The 17,497-nt window shown below is 37.2% G+C and overlaps 2 protein-coding genes across 3 annotated transcripts in view; one reads left to right on the forward strand and one right to left on the reverse strand.

Moving 5' to 3' along the window:
• The window catches only part of LOC134839156 (palmitoyltransferase ZDHHC9-like), a 326,560-nt gene that overhangs the window by 72,040 nt on the left and 237,023 nt on the right, over positions 1-17,497 (forward strand). The window lies entirely within an intron of this gene.
• LOC134839158 (guanine nucleotide-binding protein subunit beta-5a-like) overlaps positions 1-17,497 on the reverse strand; it is a 170,800-nt gene that overhangs the window by 5,468 nt on the left and 147,835 nt on the right. Inside the window, exons 2-4 of the mRNA XM_063854614.1 lie at positions 7,423-7,553; positions 3,398-3,576; positions 3,101-3,177 (exon numbers count right to left, since the gene is read on the reverse strand). Coding sequence (XP_063710684.1) covers positions 3,101-3,177; positions 3,398-3,576; positions 7,423-7,543 — 377 coding nt within the window. The 5' untranslated portion in view covers positions 7,544-7,553. The remainder of the gene's footprint in view (positions 1-3,100; positions 3,178-3,397; positions 3,577-7,422; positions 7,554-17,497) is intronic.

Genomic DNA, 17,497 nt, shown 5'->3' on the forward strand with positions numbered 1-17,497 from the left:
AAAATTTCCAGATTTCTTTCGATTGAATCCTTGGTCTTAGATATCGCAGCAGTTTTTTAAAAAAAATTAAAAAAATGGCCGATACTTTTTTAACGAAGTTCCAATATGGGAAAAATCCACATTATGGACAATTATTAGGTACATCGCATATTCCTTACTTAAATGGAAGAATACCTTAAGCAGGGGATACGCATTCAAAACACCTTCGATTGAACCCTTAATTTGGCACTTGCGTTTTGGAGAAAACAGAGAAAAAAGGAAAAAAGGGTCAGCATTTCAAAAATTGGAAATTTTCTAGTGATAATTTTAAAAATTAGGTCGCAGCCGTTTGTACAGCGACAACTCCTAGCACCTGTTTTTATTGGCTGTACGCTTAATTACAGATTTGGCAGGGTAATCTTTGAGCAAATGTAATAAAATCTTTAAAAATGAGTATTTAACTTCGGAGGCCGTAGAACCTTGAGTACGATAATAAATGACTAGCCGAAAATGCAGGCACACAGGGGAGCAGCCAGTTATTCCATTGGCACTACTTTTTTGGCAGAAAAAAATTCTGAGAAGAACAGAAGTTTGCGAAAACTGCAGCGTCTGAAAAAAAAAAATAAAAGTATAGACGGTTGCTGTTTAAGTTGCACAGAATGTTCCGACCACATTCGTAAAAAAAATTGAGAATTTTTTTTCCATTTTCATTCTAGTATCGTTTTTTGGGCGTGACAACATAAGAGGGTCTGGACATAGATTGCAATAAATAATCTGCAATATAAATCTCTATGTTTATAGAAGGGAGAAACGCACAACTTGTGATATTAAAACGAAAAAGACTCAGTCTTTGAAGATCGCAATATAAGAATAGAACTGTTTTCTTTGAACGGCGCGTTTGCCAACTTTAAAAATCGTCAAAAGAAGAAATACAATGACAATTGCATATTTTGTCAAAGCCAGAATACCAAGCATTTACAACAGAATTGCTAAGATAGAGCTTTTGATTGAATTGAGTTTTGCTGTATAATGGAGCAATGACGCTGCTAATTTTCTTATATTCCCGTTTAATTTTGTTAGGCTTCAGTACCTCGCAAATTGATATACTCCGTACCAAGGGCGGATCTAAGACTTTCTCGAGGTGGGGGGGGGCGGATCCAGGATTTTCTCGAGGTGGGGGGGGGGGGGGCGGATCCAGGATTTTCTCGAGGGGGGCGGAATTTCAAAAAATTTTCGAAAATTTTGACGACCTTTTTTTTAGGTCGACCAAATTGACTTTCCGAGCTCTCCTGAAACATTAAAAAAGACTCTGTTTTGGTCAAATTTTCTGACCCACAGGCAAAACTTTGAAAAACAGCACAAAAAAGACGTTTTTGGGCAATTTTTTTAAAAAAAATTTTGACAAAAAAATCGCGTTTTTTTTGGCGCGCGCTCCCCTTCAAAATTAGTATATATTGGCGCCAAAGGCGCCTTTAGAAAAATTTTAGGGTCGGTCGGCCAAAAATGGATTTCTTAAAAAGTACTAAAGGGGGACCCTTTGGATCCCCACCCCCCCTAAATCCGCCCCTGCTCCGCACACAGAAGACCCAGACAATGAGACCAAGATCCCACTGAGATGTGATCACCTCATTGGGTTCGCCTGAGAGCTGATATTTTGGAAGCAAGCCGTAGAAATTGACATATTGAACGACTTATAATTTGGGTTGTCCAATAAAAATATGAACGTTGCCTCATTACTAACAATAAGGCGAATCTGAGCTTCGCGCCACTTGCGATACAAAACAAGAAAAAAATTAAATAGGTCGAAAAAAACTAAATCTATCAAAAGGAATAAGACTAGTTTTGAAACAAAAACATGACAAGATATTAAATGTTAAACAAACATCAGAAGATGATGTACCCAATACAAACAGATTCCTTGTCAGAAACCCTTTAAGCCGATAAAAAAATCAACAAAACTTCAGACTTCTGAAAAGCTAATACATCCACCTCGCCTTTAAAGACACAAACACTAAAAACACTTTATTTGCTCCTCAAATGAAGCAATATGAGGCCACTTAGCCAATATAATATAAGCCTAAAGCTATTAAGCCTATAAAAGGGAAAATAAAAAACCCGAAAAAAGTTCAACAAAAATTAAGACTAATAAGAGTTATTAAGTCCCCCTCAACCTCAAAACACAGACACGCACACACAAAACTTTTTTCGCTCGAAGAAAAACGCGATATGAGACCAATTAACCGATATAATATTAGCCAAAACCTATCAAGCCGAAAAAAAAAAGAAAAAAAAAGCCGGGAAAAAAATCGTAATCATGAAAAACTCGAATTATAACTCTATTAAAATTTTCAGTATTTAGTGCAATCCAGGTGAGTATTAAAACTGTTTCCAAGAAAACGACTCTGAACTAGTTCACAAAACCGATAAAACTCAAGTCGAAACTATTTAAAACAAAAAAAAAGAAAATATATGAAGTCATGGTTAGGAAAATAACAAACAGCAGACGTTAATCAAAACACTAAAACCAACTACAATTCACTTGCGTACAGCAAAAAAAAACAAATCTTCAATATGGCAACTAAGCCGACAAAACATAAGCAGACAATAATAAACCGACATTTTTTTTGAAACGGACTATTTCCCAGATTCGAACACAGGACCTTTGTCGTACCAGGCGGGTTCCTTGCCGTTAACTGCCTGCATATATTTTTTTGAATTTTGAAGTTTTTCACTCCCAAAAAGGCGCTACACGTCGAACACTAATATTACTGGAGTTAAATTGGGTTTTCAGGGCTTGACTTTTAAAAGTGGCTTGTCCTCCTATAATAAGCCTGCTGCTCGCTCAAAATTAGACTAAAAATCAAAAAACTTTGAACCGATTTTCTCGACACTGATAAAACTTGAAATTTCAAATCACGGCAGAAAGGGCTTCAATATGATATAACACATGAGTCATTCCGATTCTTTTTTTTCTGATTTTGCGAGTAAAACAAAAAAGTTAAATCACACCCGATGACAAAAAGTTCCTCTCTATTTGCAATGGTTAGAACACAAATCCATTTCCCATACCTTTTCAAACAGGAACTTATTTGTGTGGAAACAATATAATTTGGATACTTGCCCACAAGATACCAAAGATCCAGATGGTGAATATGCACAAGCCATCACCCATGTAGTCGGCATTGTTACGGCATGTTTCTAAAGTAAAAGACCCCAGTTCATTTCAGTTAATGCCTATGATATCAAACAAATTTTTTGTTATCAGAAGTACACAGTAAGTTTTAGGTAAAATGAAACTTGACACAAAGAATGAAATTGAAACTAATTGGAGGATATTCGAGCTGTTTCGTATCATGTGAAATAACCCAATTAAATCGTTAAAATAATTCCATTGAAACTGCTTCCGTTATGTTAATACCTTATTGGTAGTGAACGCGTCCCAGACTAGCATTTTCCCGTCCTGTGAAGTGCTCACACAGTGCCTTCTGTCTGTGCTCCAGTCCATGCTCAGCACTTTTCCCTGATGACCCTTCAGCAGACGACGCACCTTCATGTTTAGATTGGTGACCACTTCCAGTTTAGCAGCTGCTGTTGTTACTATGGACAAAGATAAATTTAAGTATCCTTTCGACATTGAACATCAGGATGATATTTTTCGATAGACCTATGAGACTAGACAGGTGATAGAAAGAACTACTGTTAAAAACAGGCCCCCTTACTCGTACGCATGTAATAAGTGATGTATAAATTATGAACTTCAAAAACGAGTAAAAAATGTTTGATCTGACATCCAACTGACGGGAAGGCGATCTACAATAAGACAACGGTTCCAGAAATGCCGCCTTCAAAGTGTGGACCCGACGCGCTGTTCATTCAGTCGCAAATGGCACTACCATACCTTCCCCATCGGGGCTAAACACAAAACCACACACAGAGGCGAAGCTGAGCTTGGCGCCACTTGCGATACAAAAATGAATGACTGTGATTAAAATCAAATCAAATCTTTAAAAAAACCTTCAAAAACTGTTTTGTCATACAAACAATCTAAAATAGCCAAAAATTTGCAGTTTACGAAATAAAATCAGATTCCGACAAAAATAAGCAGACGAACGATAAAGCAATAAGCAGACGAACGAAAAAGCACTAAGTTTGCAAAAACACAGGTCCCGACCGGATTCGAACCACAATTCTTTACCGCGCCAAGCAGGTCTATTACCTCTGCGCCAGGTGCTTGATTGATTTTATACTTTCTAATAAAGAAAATAAATGAGTGAGATTATGATCCAAGAGGTGAGTCCTGTGAACAAAGATATTTACGGGAAACAAAAAAAGTCTAGAACCCGATTACAAAACCCTTGCTTATCGTAAGGGTAAACAAGATAACTCTTCTAGTAGACAGGTCATCCAGTGGACGAAAAACTTTTTTTTACTAATCAGAATTGACATAAGAAAAGCAACCGTACGCAAGAATAATAACTTCGAATTTTCGTCAACTCATAAAAAACCGCATATATTGGAAACAAAATCTGCATCCTTCGACTGTAACACGATGGAACCCAATTACAGGGTTGGTAATTTCATATAAAGTTATGTTGTTTATTCAAATTCAATTTTAATTCAATTTTTTTATTCAAAAACCATAAAACTTAGTGAAATATTTTACATCTAAAAACTGTGAAACATTTTAAAATGACATCAAAAACGTCACATCTGGGAAAATAAAAGCCATTGAGCGGGACGCATTTGGACGCAAGATTTGCAACTCCCGCCAGTATTCTCACAGTACCCAACTACAGCGTTGAGAACTCAAAAACTATAAAAAACTGAGCATTCATATTTGAAGACGATTTGCAACGCTTGAGAGTACTCTGAAAGCCCAAACTACAGGGTTAGCAATTCCAAATTTTGAAGAAAATAATTTAAATTTTCAGAAAAAAACTACAAAAAACATCAAATCTTGAAAAGTATAAGGATTTCAGCAGTCATATTTGGAGGCATTTCGCAACTCCTGTGAGCACCCCGACAGACTCGCTATAGAGATGTGGACTTCAAATTTTGAGAAAGTTTTTCACAACAAAGAGATAACAAGCAAAAGAGATAACAAACGCCACATCTCAGAAACTAAGAGCATTTAAGCAGACTTGCAAACTGAAACGCCTGAAAGTACCCTCAAAGTACCCAACTACAAGGTTGGGAATTTCGCACCTTTTGAGCTCGAAAATCTAAGTTTTCTTAAAAGTTAAAAGAAATCATAAAACACGTCAAATCTTGAAAACTAAGTCATATTTTAAGGCAAGAGTTTCAACCCCTGAAAGTACCCTGGCAGCGCCTAACTACACGGTTGAGATTTTTAACGTTTATGATTATTTTTTAAGTTTTTTGAAACTTTTGAAAAAATCAAACAAATGGTCGTATCTAGTGAAATAAAAAAGATTTGGGTAATCAAATTTGAAGGCCAAATTTGCAACTCGTGGAAGAACCCTAACAGAATCCCACTATTGGGTTGCTAAGTTCAAAATTGATGAAATAAACCTTAAAATCAAACGGGAAAACCGAAAAAAAAATCTTAACCATTGCAACGTACATTATAGATTAAACGTGCAATTGTTTATTACCCTGTGATTGAAGTTTTATTACACCGAGGTGAAACTGAGCTTCTCACCACTTTTGCTACAAAAATGAATGACTATGCTTAACATTAAATTAAAAGACAAAAGTAACGGCACCATTAGAAAAATTACATGGAGCTTTCGGAAAGCCAGAAAGAAACCGAATTTTCAAAAACAGTCCTTTCAGCGGCACAAAGTCAACAAAAAAGCAGACAGACAATAATCTCGCAGAATATTTCAAGTTTAAAAAAAAACAGGTCTGGAGATAAATCAAGCTCTCGGGCTTTGTCGTCGCAAGCATGGGTGTAAGAGCAAATTGGAACAACTCTGAATATTCAAAAGTAGTCGGAATACGAGAACTAATCAGACAAAATATACAGGCAGACGATAGTCCGAAAAAGAACTCGTTTGAAAAACAGTTCCCGATCGGATTCAGACTACAAACCTTTCCTGTCTCAAACAATTGTTACCTCTACAGCAGATACTTGTTAGAACTTCAATTTATAATTACCAAGCGCTAACAAAGTCGAAAATACCTGAGCACAAACCCTTCACACCAAAAACAAATTCTAAGCCAAGAAATCGATTTTAAATAAGCCGAAAACCATTTTTAAAAAATTCCTGGCAACGAAATGTTCTTGAATAATAATAATAATAATAATAAACAAGGATTTAGACATAAAGTCATGGGGCTAAAATGCCCCGCATTGGGAGTTTTAAACTGAGTTTTATAGTTTCTTTGAGTTTACACAGCTATTGCAGCAGTTTATTCTCCATGTGCATGGGACACTTTCCTCATATTTACTGATGAAATATATCCAGAAAACGTTTTTGAGGCTTGATTTGAGTCTTTCGTATTTCATCGCAAACAGGTCTTCTTCTTCCTGAGTCTGTAAAATTTTGTTTGCTAGTATAGGTGTTCTGTGCCAGAAATTGCTTTTCGATTTTTCGTAATGATAATTTTTATGCGCTAAGTTATTTTTCGTTGATCTTCTTGTTGGGGCTGTAGATTCTTTGAACTGAACAAATTGTCTCCAATGGAAGTTGTATTGGTCGTTTATTATTTTATGAAATTATTTTGTAAATTATTTAATTATAATTTACAATCGACATAAAAAACACATACCGATTAAGCCGGATATTTTAAATGCTAACATGCGCGAAACATTTTCTGTTACAACAGAGAGGCCCAGTAGATGAAGGAGTCCAGGAAAGACACCTAAGGAGGAGGAGTCCAGGAAAGACAAAAGAGGTCTCCTCCTCCTTAGCAAGTGATTCAACTAGTTGTTAGCCCAAAAAAGTATATATTCCAGTTTGACAACGCTTGCTTATCGCAAGCGTAATAATCTGAAATGATATAGGCTGGTGAAAATTCTTTCGAATTTTCCAGAAAAGTCACGACAGTTTCCAGTCTAAGTGAAATTTAATCGGTAGTATTTTAGATTCAAGATTCGTATTTAAGAAGGTGAAGGCACGATTCTTAGCACGATTCCATTCCCGTGGGCAACCGCACAAGTCTATTCCAATACTACTTTTACTATATGGAAACTAGTTATTTTTTGTTAACCTATTTATTACACCTGTAACATTTCTTCCTTTTACAGTTAAACGTTCTTCTTTCAGTAAAGTTCTTGTAAATGCTCTTGTATTTCTTGTTTCAGTAAAATTTCTTGTTTCAAAAAAATTACAGTAAAATGTTCTTGTTTTTGTAAAATAATTCAGCAACCGTATTCACAACAAACACAGGTTCCTGATAGATACCAGTCAAAAACATTTCCTACTGCGTGTAACAATACCTTCATGAAATTTTAAAAAATATATATATATTACTTACGCTCAACATCGTTCAGTTTTTGTTTTTCCTCGGATAATTTCTCTTTGAGTGTTTCAATTTCTGCTCTTAGCTCAGCAACAGTTTCCTCATTGCTGCTGTTTAGTGTCCCTTTTGCCATCATCAAAAATTTCTGAAATATTTGTCATAGTCAAGTCAAGTCAAGTTTTTATGACCATTAGGCAGTGCCTCTTGTAGTAGTAGTAGTAGTAGTAGGGCTTTTGTGCTCGTAGCACAAGGGGTTTCCCCCTTTCAGTTATTCGTTCTATAGTGAAGTTTTGCTTCTACAGTCATTCATTGTGCAATCGCAAGCAATTCTCCATGTGCACTTGTTCATTTGTTCGTAGTCCTTCTCAAATTTTCTCCAAAATAACCACAATATTCGCTTCTTCAGTCTGCTTGTTTCTCTCACGTCAATTTTGATCACATTCGCTAGCCGACATGTTTGGTAAAAGAATTCGTCCTCCAAAAATTTCTTTTTCGGCCTCTCGAGCTGGTCATCTCAAATGTTTTTACCTATCTCCGTTCGAATTCGTACATGTCAATTCCAATCGCTTTCCAATGTTTGTCCAGTTTTCACTTGAATTCGTCGATGGTCTTGCTTTGCACTGTTTCTTGTGGCAGATTGTTCCAGTCGAGAGGTGCTCTAATCGTGAAGAAATTTTTTCGCATTTCTAGATTTGCTTAACGTATAATTAGTAGCAAAAAGTTCGGACAGATAGATTTAATTAAAACTAGCGTTTAACGCACCTCCCGTGCTTCGAAATTTTTCGACAACTCATGAAAAACCGCATATATTGCAAACAACATCTGCAAACTTTTAGTATACTCTGACTGCACCCAATTACAGGGTTGGTAATTTCGAACTTTTAAATTTTTTTAAATTCCCATTTTAAAAGCGTCATCTCGAAAACTTAATAAGCCTCTGGAGAAATTTGGAAGCCAGATTCGCAACCACTGAGAGTCCCTGAGAGCAGCCTACTATCGGGTTAGGAATTCAACATTTTGTGAATTTTTTAAACCTCAGTTTCCCGAACAAAAAATTGAAAAAGAACGTCTTATCTCGGAAACTAAAAGAACTTGAGCATTCATATTAAGAGGCAAGAGTTGAGACGCCAGGGTGTACGCTAACAATAAAGTTGTATCTTCATCGAGTTAGTACTTTCAAATTTTTTAAATTTCTTTGTAGATAAATTCTTTCAGAAATTTTGAAAAAAATCAAAAAATGTCACATCTCGGAAGCTAAAAGCATTTGAGCATTCGCATCTAGCAGTCGCATGTGGCAAGATTTGCAACTCTTTAGAGTACCCTGACAACACCGAACTATAGCGTTGGGAATTTCAAATTTTGAAAAATTATTAATTTAAACTTTCTGAAAATTTTGAAAAAATCTCCAAAATAGTCACATCTCGAAAACTACAAAAAATTGAGCAGTCATATTTGGAGGCAAGATTCGCAATCCTTGCAAGTACTTTGACAGGACCTAATTCCAGGGTTGGGAATTTCAGATTTTAAAATAATAACTTAATTTTTCAGAAAATTTTTGACAAAATCACAAAAAAACGTCATATCTCGAAAACTACAAGGATCTGAACAGTCATATTTGGAGGAATGATTTGTAATTCCTTAGAGTACTCTGACAGTACCCAACTACAGGGTTGGGAATTTCATATTTAAAAAAAATAATAATAATTTAAGTTTTCTGAAAATTTTTGAAAAAAAAATCACAAAAAAGTCACGTCTCGAAAACTTGTAACATTCGCCCAAATACTACACAGCGACGGAGCGTAGAAAAAGTACCTATTAACGACTGGCAGGCGTCAGTTACCTTAATCCTACTCGTTTTTCACCGTCTCGACCTTGCCAACTGATTTTCTGGTCTGTTTAGGGCTAAGTAAAAAGTTACTATTTTTAGGCCATCAGTCAAACGACTTTTGATCAGCTTTCGTTTACATGCGAACACAACCACATAGCTGAGTCTCGGATCCTCAGACTACGTGATTGTCATTAAAAACACGGCTCGAACGACCTATTTTAACATGTTTTTGTGTGACAGTTCTATATTTATACAGCTCGCTTCCTACGCGTTCCGCTACGAGTGGCCTATTCGTCATACCGAACACGAGGAAATTGAAAACTGACGATAACTTCTTTGTACGAGCTCCCCGTGCTGCCAATGAACTTCTGCGTCTGAAAATTATATCTTTCGACATGCCCCTGGGAATGTTCAAATCAAAACTGAATACATTTTTACTGCTTAAAACTTCAACTTTGTTTGATATAAACAGATCATGCACATTCTTTGTCAAATGTTTTTGTAAAAATTGTCGATCGTAAGTTCATTCAATATTTATATTAACCCTGTATCCACCAATGGAATTAAAGTCTTTTACTACTACTACTACTACTAAATCCATTGGAGATGGATTGACCCTTTCCTCTTTCTAGCTACTCATATTCTAAAATATCAAGTTACACCGGTGTTAATTTAAAGTTTCTTGACATCCAAGTAGCTATACAGTCAGTTTTATACAGTCCCCTCACATAAAACAGTCTCTGGGGGACCAAGCCTCCGCTCCCGTAATATTCCTGCGATAACGCTCTTATCTCTTCTAATTTGCGTCCCGGGAGGGTTCCGTGGAATATTCCTTCCCCACCGAAGCTTCCTTCTCCACTAATATCCGCTGATAAGGGTCTTATCGTGCGTTGCTGCCACGATAAGAGGCTTCGTATTCTCCGTCTCTTGCACGACTGTTTTTCACAATATTTGTCGTCGTTCTTATTTTCCTAGTTCTTCTGGTCAAAATGGCCGTTTTTCGTATTTCTGAGAAATATCAACTTGAAAATCGAAATTTTAAAAATAAAAAATTTCAGAATACTTCGAGCCTCTTTTCAAGCACTTTTTTGCTGTTAAGGCCTTTTCTCTCTGATTCGTGTTTCGTCGGAAGGTTGCGCTGTGCCATCTGGCAGAATGGCACAACTACAAGGATTTGAGCAGTCATATTTGGAGGCAAGACTCGCAATCCCTGATAGTACTCTGACAGTACCCAACTACAGGGTTGGGATTTTCAACGTTTGTAAATTTTGTTTTCTGAAATTTCTGAAATATTTTGGTAAAAACTCAAAAAATCGTCTTATCTCGTTCACTAAAATGATTCGGGCACTCAAAAATGGACGTCAAATTCACAACCCCTAATTTGATATTGGGCTGCTTAATTCAAACTCGGTAAAAAAACCACTAAAATCAAATTGGAAAATCGAAAAAAAATTCTTAACCATTGCAATATACGATATAGCCTAAACATGCAAAAATAATACGTTGAAAAAGTTTAAACATGGTGAGATAGTGAAGCCCGCATTTAAATATATAATAGATGAGCAATCAGTGCTTTTCGACGCTTTTTTGCATGCAAAATCTAAAGCCGAACAACCTTGAATTTTTCGTCTGGCCAAACTCAAAATGCGAGATCGTCGGATATCCGAAGATTATGCTAGCCTAATTTTTAAATACTGCAATGAACATCCAGATTTTACTGAAAAAAATTAGCAAAATTAGTTAGAAACCGAAACACAGAAAAGAAAACAGATTAGGCCGCACCAAAAAAAAACAAACGGCAGTGAAGATGATCAAATCATTTTAATTTTGGAAACTAATCGCAGAAAAACAATAGCCATCCTGAGCAGCAGTTTTCCTGTTTCAAGGTTTACTATTCGACGCTTTGGATGCAATTGCCCGCCGTGGTTATAATTTTCGAGCAAAACTCTGCTTTATGAACTTTCGACGTTATGTTTATTTCAGTTTTAATTTCCGTTGATATCTAGACAGTTGCTCTTTTTAATTAATTCTGTCTGTCCGAACTTTTTGCAACTCTCTATACTACTACTTTACATGCGTTACCTCTAGAATCCCTATCATTCCGCTCGAATAGTCCCGCAGTGGCATTCCTATCATACAAACCATAGCAGATTTTATACATTTCTATCATTGTCCCTCCTTTCCTTCTGTATTCCAGCGATGATAGATTCAGTTCTTTAAGGCGTTCGTAATAGGATAGATTTTTCATACCATTAACTAGACGCGTCGCTCTTCTTTGTACGTTTTCTAAGATCTTTTGATGCTTGATCAGTCTTGGGTGCCAGACTAAGTTCGCAAATTCAAGGTGTGGCCGTATCAAGCATTTGTAGATGTTTTAAAATACTTGTTTCGTGACTTTAGTGAAGCTTTTCTTAATTACTGCTATCATGCCGTTTGCCTTATTGGCTTTTTTAGTGACGTGTGTTTCGAAGGTCAGTTTGTTGTCAAGCCAGATACCCAGTTCTTTTTCGAGTTGCATTTCTTTAATGATTTCGCCATTGACTTTACAAATCCTCTGCATATCCAATTTCTTGTTTCCTATTGTCATGTGAACACGTTTGTCGATATTAAAGGACAAAAGACTTTGGCCTGACCAAATTTCTAGTGATTGTAAATCTTCATGTAAGCGTGTTACATCCAATGTATCTTCAATTTGACGGTATAATTTCGCATCGTCAGCAAACAGATATATTTTTGACGCTATTATGTCCGGCATTGTGTTGATGTATATCAAAAACAGTACTGGGCCGAGTACTGAACCCTGGGGTATCGCACTTTTTACTGGCTGCCATGAGGATCTTGAATCGTTGATTACCACTCTCTGTTGTCGTCCCGAAAGAAAGTCTGTTATCCAGTCCAAGGTTCTTCCAGTTACTCCATACTGTCTAAGAACTCCGATTAGTCTTTTGTGTGGTACCGAATCGAAGGCTTTTTTGAAGTCCAAGTATATCACATCGACATTTTCTTGTTTGTCCATTGCCCTGGTGAAGTCATCAATTACTTTCAGGAGTTGTAAGTTTAGTGAACGTCCAGATCGAAAACCGTATTGTGCATTTGTTAATAGCCCTTTTTCATTGAAAATGATCCGTTAAATGCTTTCGAACAAACTTTTCGAATAACTTGCAACATATTGATATTAAACTGATTGGTCTGTAGTTATCTGCCATCGGTTTTTTTACTTTTTTTAATATTGCAGAAGTGTTAGCCAATTTCCAGTCTTCGGGTAATTTGTTTGTCTCCCAAGAGGTTTGGAAAATAATCAAAAGTGGTTTTAAGATGAATTCTCGTAATTCAAATAGGACCCTAGGATGAATTCCATCTAGTTCAGGCGACTTTGAAGTGTCTAACCGATTGAGTTCTTCTCGGATGTCATTCATTGTTAGCTCCAGGTTGCCATCAATGCTGGCGGTTGGTGGAGGGCTGATCTCCCAGTTACCCGGGGGTTCGTCAGTGAAAACCAATGCAAAGAAGTTTGAGAGCACTTCTGCCTTTTCATCGTCTGTGTCAGTTAGCATACCATTTGGTTTTATTAAAGCGGGGATTGCTTCTCTTATGGTAGTTTTTTGGCGCACGTAGCTCCAGAACTTTTCCGGATTAGTTTTAACTTCTGATGATATTTCTTTTTCACGTGTAAGTGCCTCCGATCGCGTGGCAGATCTAACGTCATTTTGTTTGGTTTTATATTTGGTTAAATTGTCGGCTGTTTGATAATTTTTGAATGTTTTCCAGGCTTTCTTTTTTTATCTTCATGCGCACCGCCCTTGCTAGCGGCATTTGGTTACCACTGCTGCGTATCTTAATTAAAGGCACAAATTTTTCGACTAACTTTTTTATGCAGTTTTTCAGTTTTTCCCATGTGTTTAACTGAACGTTTGGGTCAGCTAGATGGTTTCTCATCCCGTGGTAGTCTCCCTTTTCATAGTTTCTGCGGTTTTTACATTTGGATTTAATCCTGTTTACTGGCACATCTATCTTGACAAGGACGTGGTCACTTTTTCCGATTGGCGCCTCTAACGTGATGTCTAGATCTTATAAGACTATATCTGACATCACAACATCAAGCAGTGATGTGATGCCTTGTCTCTGCCAGTTAGCCTTGTAGGCTCATTGATATGTTGTGTTAGTAGTGCGTCGTTTATTGCCTCTATAAAGGTGAACTCAATATTATTTTCATCTTTTAATGTACTCATGGCCTCCCAATCTATCTGTGGTAGATTTGTGTCTCCCACTATTAGTATTGAGTCATTTGACTGTGTTTCGTTCAAATTGGCGATCAACTTTTAGTTGAGTTTGGACTTCTATACAATATACCAAAGTTGATGATGTTCCTGCCAATTTTGATTTTTAAAAACAAGTTTTCACAGAAAGAAGAATTATTTGTGCTCAAGGAGTAGTCAAGGTTTTCAGTAATATAAACTCAAATTTCGCGTCCTTGATCAGATGGGTTCATACTTTTTGATTCTATGTTATAGTATTGGATTTTATGCCATACTGGATTCCATTCTGCGCGAGAATTTTTCGGTTTGCCTTCCACTAGAGCGATGACATCAGGCTCGCATTTTTCTTGATTCGTTCTCCACGTGATTTCGTGCAGTTTGTCTTGAGTTAATGTGTCTATGTTTGTGTACCAGATTAATAAAGACCGGTTTGAGGTTTTTTCTTCATTCTCATTATTTGCAACCCCCTCACAAGGTGCACGTAGTCTCCTTGTTCCTTTTCGTTTAAGTTTTTTGCCTTTGCTATCAATTTTCTGACTTCTTCTCGTTCCTTGAGACTCCTGTCTGGGCCAATCCGCAGGTTTTTGATTTTATATTCGGAATTTTTTATTTTATTTAAGTTTTTCATTATCTCGTTTACATCTTTTTTGTTATCAAATGATACTAGCAGTGGTCTGTTTGTCGTGGCTTCATCGTTCTCCTTCCCAAATCAGACAAAACTTGTGGCTGTTTTGTTTCCCATTTCGACCGATGCTAGAAATTTTTCTATCAGTTGTTTGTCTTCTACCTTTCTGTTATGTCCATCTTGGTGGGTACTCTCAGGTGCTTTGTAAATTATCAAGTTCTTTTTTCTTCTTTTGTCGTCTTCTTCTTCTCTTTTTTGCTCTTCAGATGCTTCCATTATAATTTCTTTTAGTGGCTTGACTTTCGGTTGCTGGGCCACGTCCCATGGTTTCTGTTCAGTTTGATTCACGGCTCTTGTCCTGTTACAAACTTGTAGAAATCGTTCATCATGTGGTTTAGGTTCGCCATTGTTTTGTCCAGATCGCTCTGTAGTGTTCTAGATTCTTGTCAGCTTCAATTTAAAGTTTAACCTTCGGTGTGCAGGAACTGCAACACCAGATGACTTCAGGTTGACACATGTAATCGTAGACTTGGTCAGGCATATTTATGCATGTTGTACAAAAGTGTTCATGACATTTATCACACTCCATTACTATATCATCGATGTTACCATAGGTCTTATTGCACGTTTTACATTGCCAAGCGTCCATTTCACTAATAGATTCAGTACCTTTACGTCTAGTTTTCAGTTTTGGAGGCATATTAAGGTTGATTTTATCAGACCGCTCTAAAACACTTAAGTCTCAGGAAGCTACCTAATGAATTCAACTTCACGAAAATTACTGGGCCGCACTGAGACACTGAAGTCTCAAAAAGCTACCCCGTAATTTCTCCTTCAAAAACACTAAGCCCTAATCTAATTATTACTGGGCCGCTCTAAGACAATTAAGTCCCAAGAAGCTACGCTTGTAATTTCAGAAAAAGCTACTTTTTTTGCTGTTCTTTTTCTGCCTTCGCTTCGACGTTGACTGTTTCTTTGACTTCTTCGTAGCAGACTTTGATCGTTTCTTCAGGACTAACTTTTTCAAGTTATTTCTAATTCTGTAGACGGTTCTGATTAGTCTCTCTTCAAGGATCAAAAACGGGTGGATTTGCCTCGAATCTCGCAAGATTCTGTTGTTCTTTCTCTTTCTTGTGGATAATAACTTTTTTACTGAAATAATGAGGATGTCCAATGTTCTCAATCTTTTGAGTATGTCTGTGGAGTTGGTTCGCTTTGTGTATACTATTGCTGCGATCCGGTGACGCAGTCCGTAGAGAATCGAAAGCAGTACTTCTACTGAACAAGGTTTGCAACTGTTGCTGTGGTGGGGGGCCACAGTATTGTTTATCAAGTCGTGCTACAGAATAAGTTTGTCTTCGTTCTTCTGGATCGACTGGTATTTCTTTTTTGTGGCAGGGTTGATGCTCAATCCTCCTACTGATGTTTGGATGGGGAATATTTTTCGTTGGAAATTTCTAGGGGATGCGTCGATGGCCGCACGAAAAGAGCTTGCGCCAACAAAGTTCAACATAAATCTTCACCTGCAACACCTAGAACAGCAGGACTTTGCTATTTTTTCCGTTCAATAAAGCGATTTTAGATTTAGCTCTAGGGCATATATCTGAAATACACAGTTTGTATACGGGGAAAGGAAATCTATTTAATAAGTTTATCGCAACAATTACACACCTCGTTTAAACACCTCGTTTAGAAATTAAGTACCGATACATTCTCTGTAGCCAATATCAGAGCCTGATAAAAAAGATATTTAATGTAGTTTTCAGCAGGCAGTTGTATCATTATAACACATTCTTTGCTATTGCTGAGCTTTGTTACTGAATTGATAATTTTGTTCGCCCATTCAAAACGGAGAGGAGCTTTGACTTCGGTGTAATATTTGCCCAGACATTACACAGTGACGGAGCGTAGAAAAAGCACCTATTGACAACTAGCTAACGCCAGTTACCTTAATCCTACTCGTTTTTAACCGTCTTGACCTAGCCAGATAATTTTCTGGTCTGTAAAGGGCTAAGTAATAAGTTACCATTTTTAGCCAAACGAGTTTTGATCAGCTTTCATTTATATGCGGAAACAACCACATAGTTGGGTCTCGGATCCCCAGACAACGTGATTACCTTTTACAACACGGCTAGAAAACCATAATTTAATCAGTTTTTAGTGACAGTTATTCACTAAATCCATTCGAGATGGATTGACTCTTTCCTCGACTCTAACTGCTCATGCTCTGAAATACTAAATAATATGGGAAAAAGTTAAACAGGTTCAGGGCGTCACAGCAGCTAAATGTATAATTAAAGTTTCTCTCATTAATCTCTGGGCACTATGCCTCTAATTCCGTACTCTCCTGGAGATAAAGTCGTTATCTCTCCAATTTCGTGGAACGGGAGAGTTAGGATCCGTCCCGAATATCGCACTGGACCTTCCACCCACACGATTCTTCCAATAAAAACCTTATTGTGCTTTAATGTTATGATAAGAAGCTTCGTTTTTCTCTTAATTTTCACTCTAGCTTTCCTACTCAATTTCGTATGTGTCGCTGTTGTTGGGTTGTTTCGTCTGATTTTTGGCGAGTACGGCCGTTTTTCGCATTTCTCAGAAACTTTCCAGTTCAAATCGAAGTTTTGAAAATTTCCATTCTAGTACCTTCTGAGTCTCTTTTTTATCACAATTCCGGTGCTAACGCCTTTAATATTCCTTTTGACCTGCAACGGCAGGTTCGACTGCCGGTGTAGGTCATACTCCCCGGACAGTCCCCTCAACAACAAGAAGAAGTGGCAGATCTTATAAAACGAGAATTCTCTCTAATTATCTTGAACAAAAAAGAAAAATTGGGGAAAAGTTAAGCATAAATTTTGAGATATCTGTCTGAAAAAAAAACCGTCTAAATTTTTCATGAGTAACCGCAGTTGTTGGCGGGAGTCTTTTGCGGAGTGTCGTTTGCGCAAAACAAGAACTTTCTGGAATGAGGTTGTTCTGCACGTGTTCAAACTGGGTTGAACTCTTCTCAAAAAATCAAGCATCTCTTTCTAGTAGCATCGTTTTGAAATCTTGCAAGATACCCAAATGCACAACTTTTCTCTGAACATTGTCCCAACTTGTTCAGTTGTTCTTGGCTCACACCACCTTAAACGCTCAAGTCTTTTTCATATTGAATGTCTAGTGCTACGACGAGGTCCAGATTAACCTCTAAAAGTCAAGAGTGTTGCACCATGTATTCCAAATCAGTGGGGGAGAACTGGCTGATGTGCGAGGGCTGCGAAAAGTGGACGCATAGATCGTGTATGGGATATTCTCATGATATCTTCAAACTTCTGGAGAGGATCGCAAAAGTAAAGTTTCTGTGCAATGGGTGCCTAAGTGCTGATTTTCGTCCAAAAT

This window comes from Symsagittifera roscoffensis, chromosome 2, assembly GCF_963678635.1.
Source record: "Symsagittifera roscoffensis chromosome 2, txSymRosc1.1, whole genome shotgun sequence".
Classification (NCBI taxonomy): Eukaryota; Metazoa; Xenacoelomorpha; order Acoela; family Convolutidae; genus Symsagittifera; species Symsagittifera roscoffensis.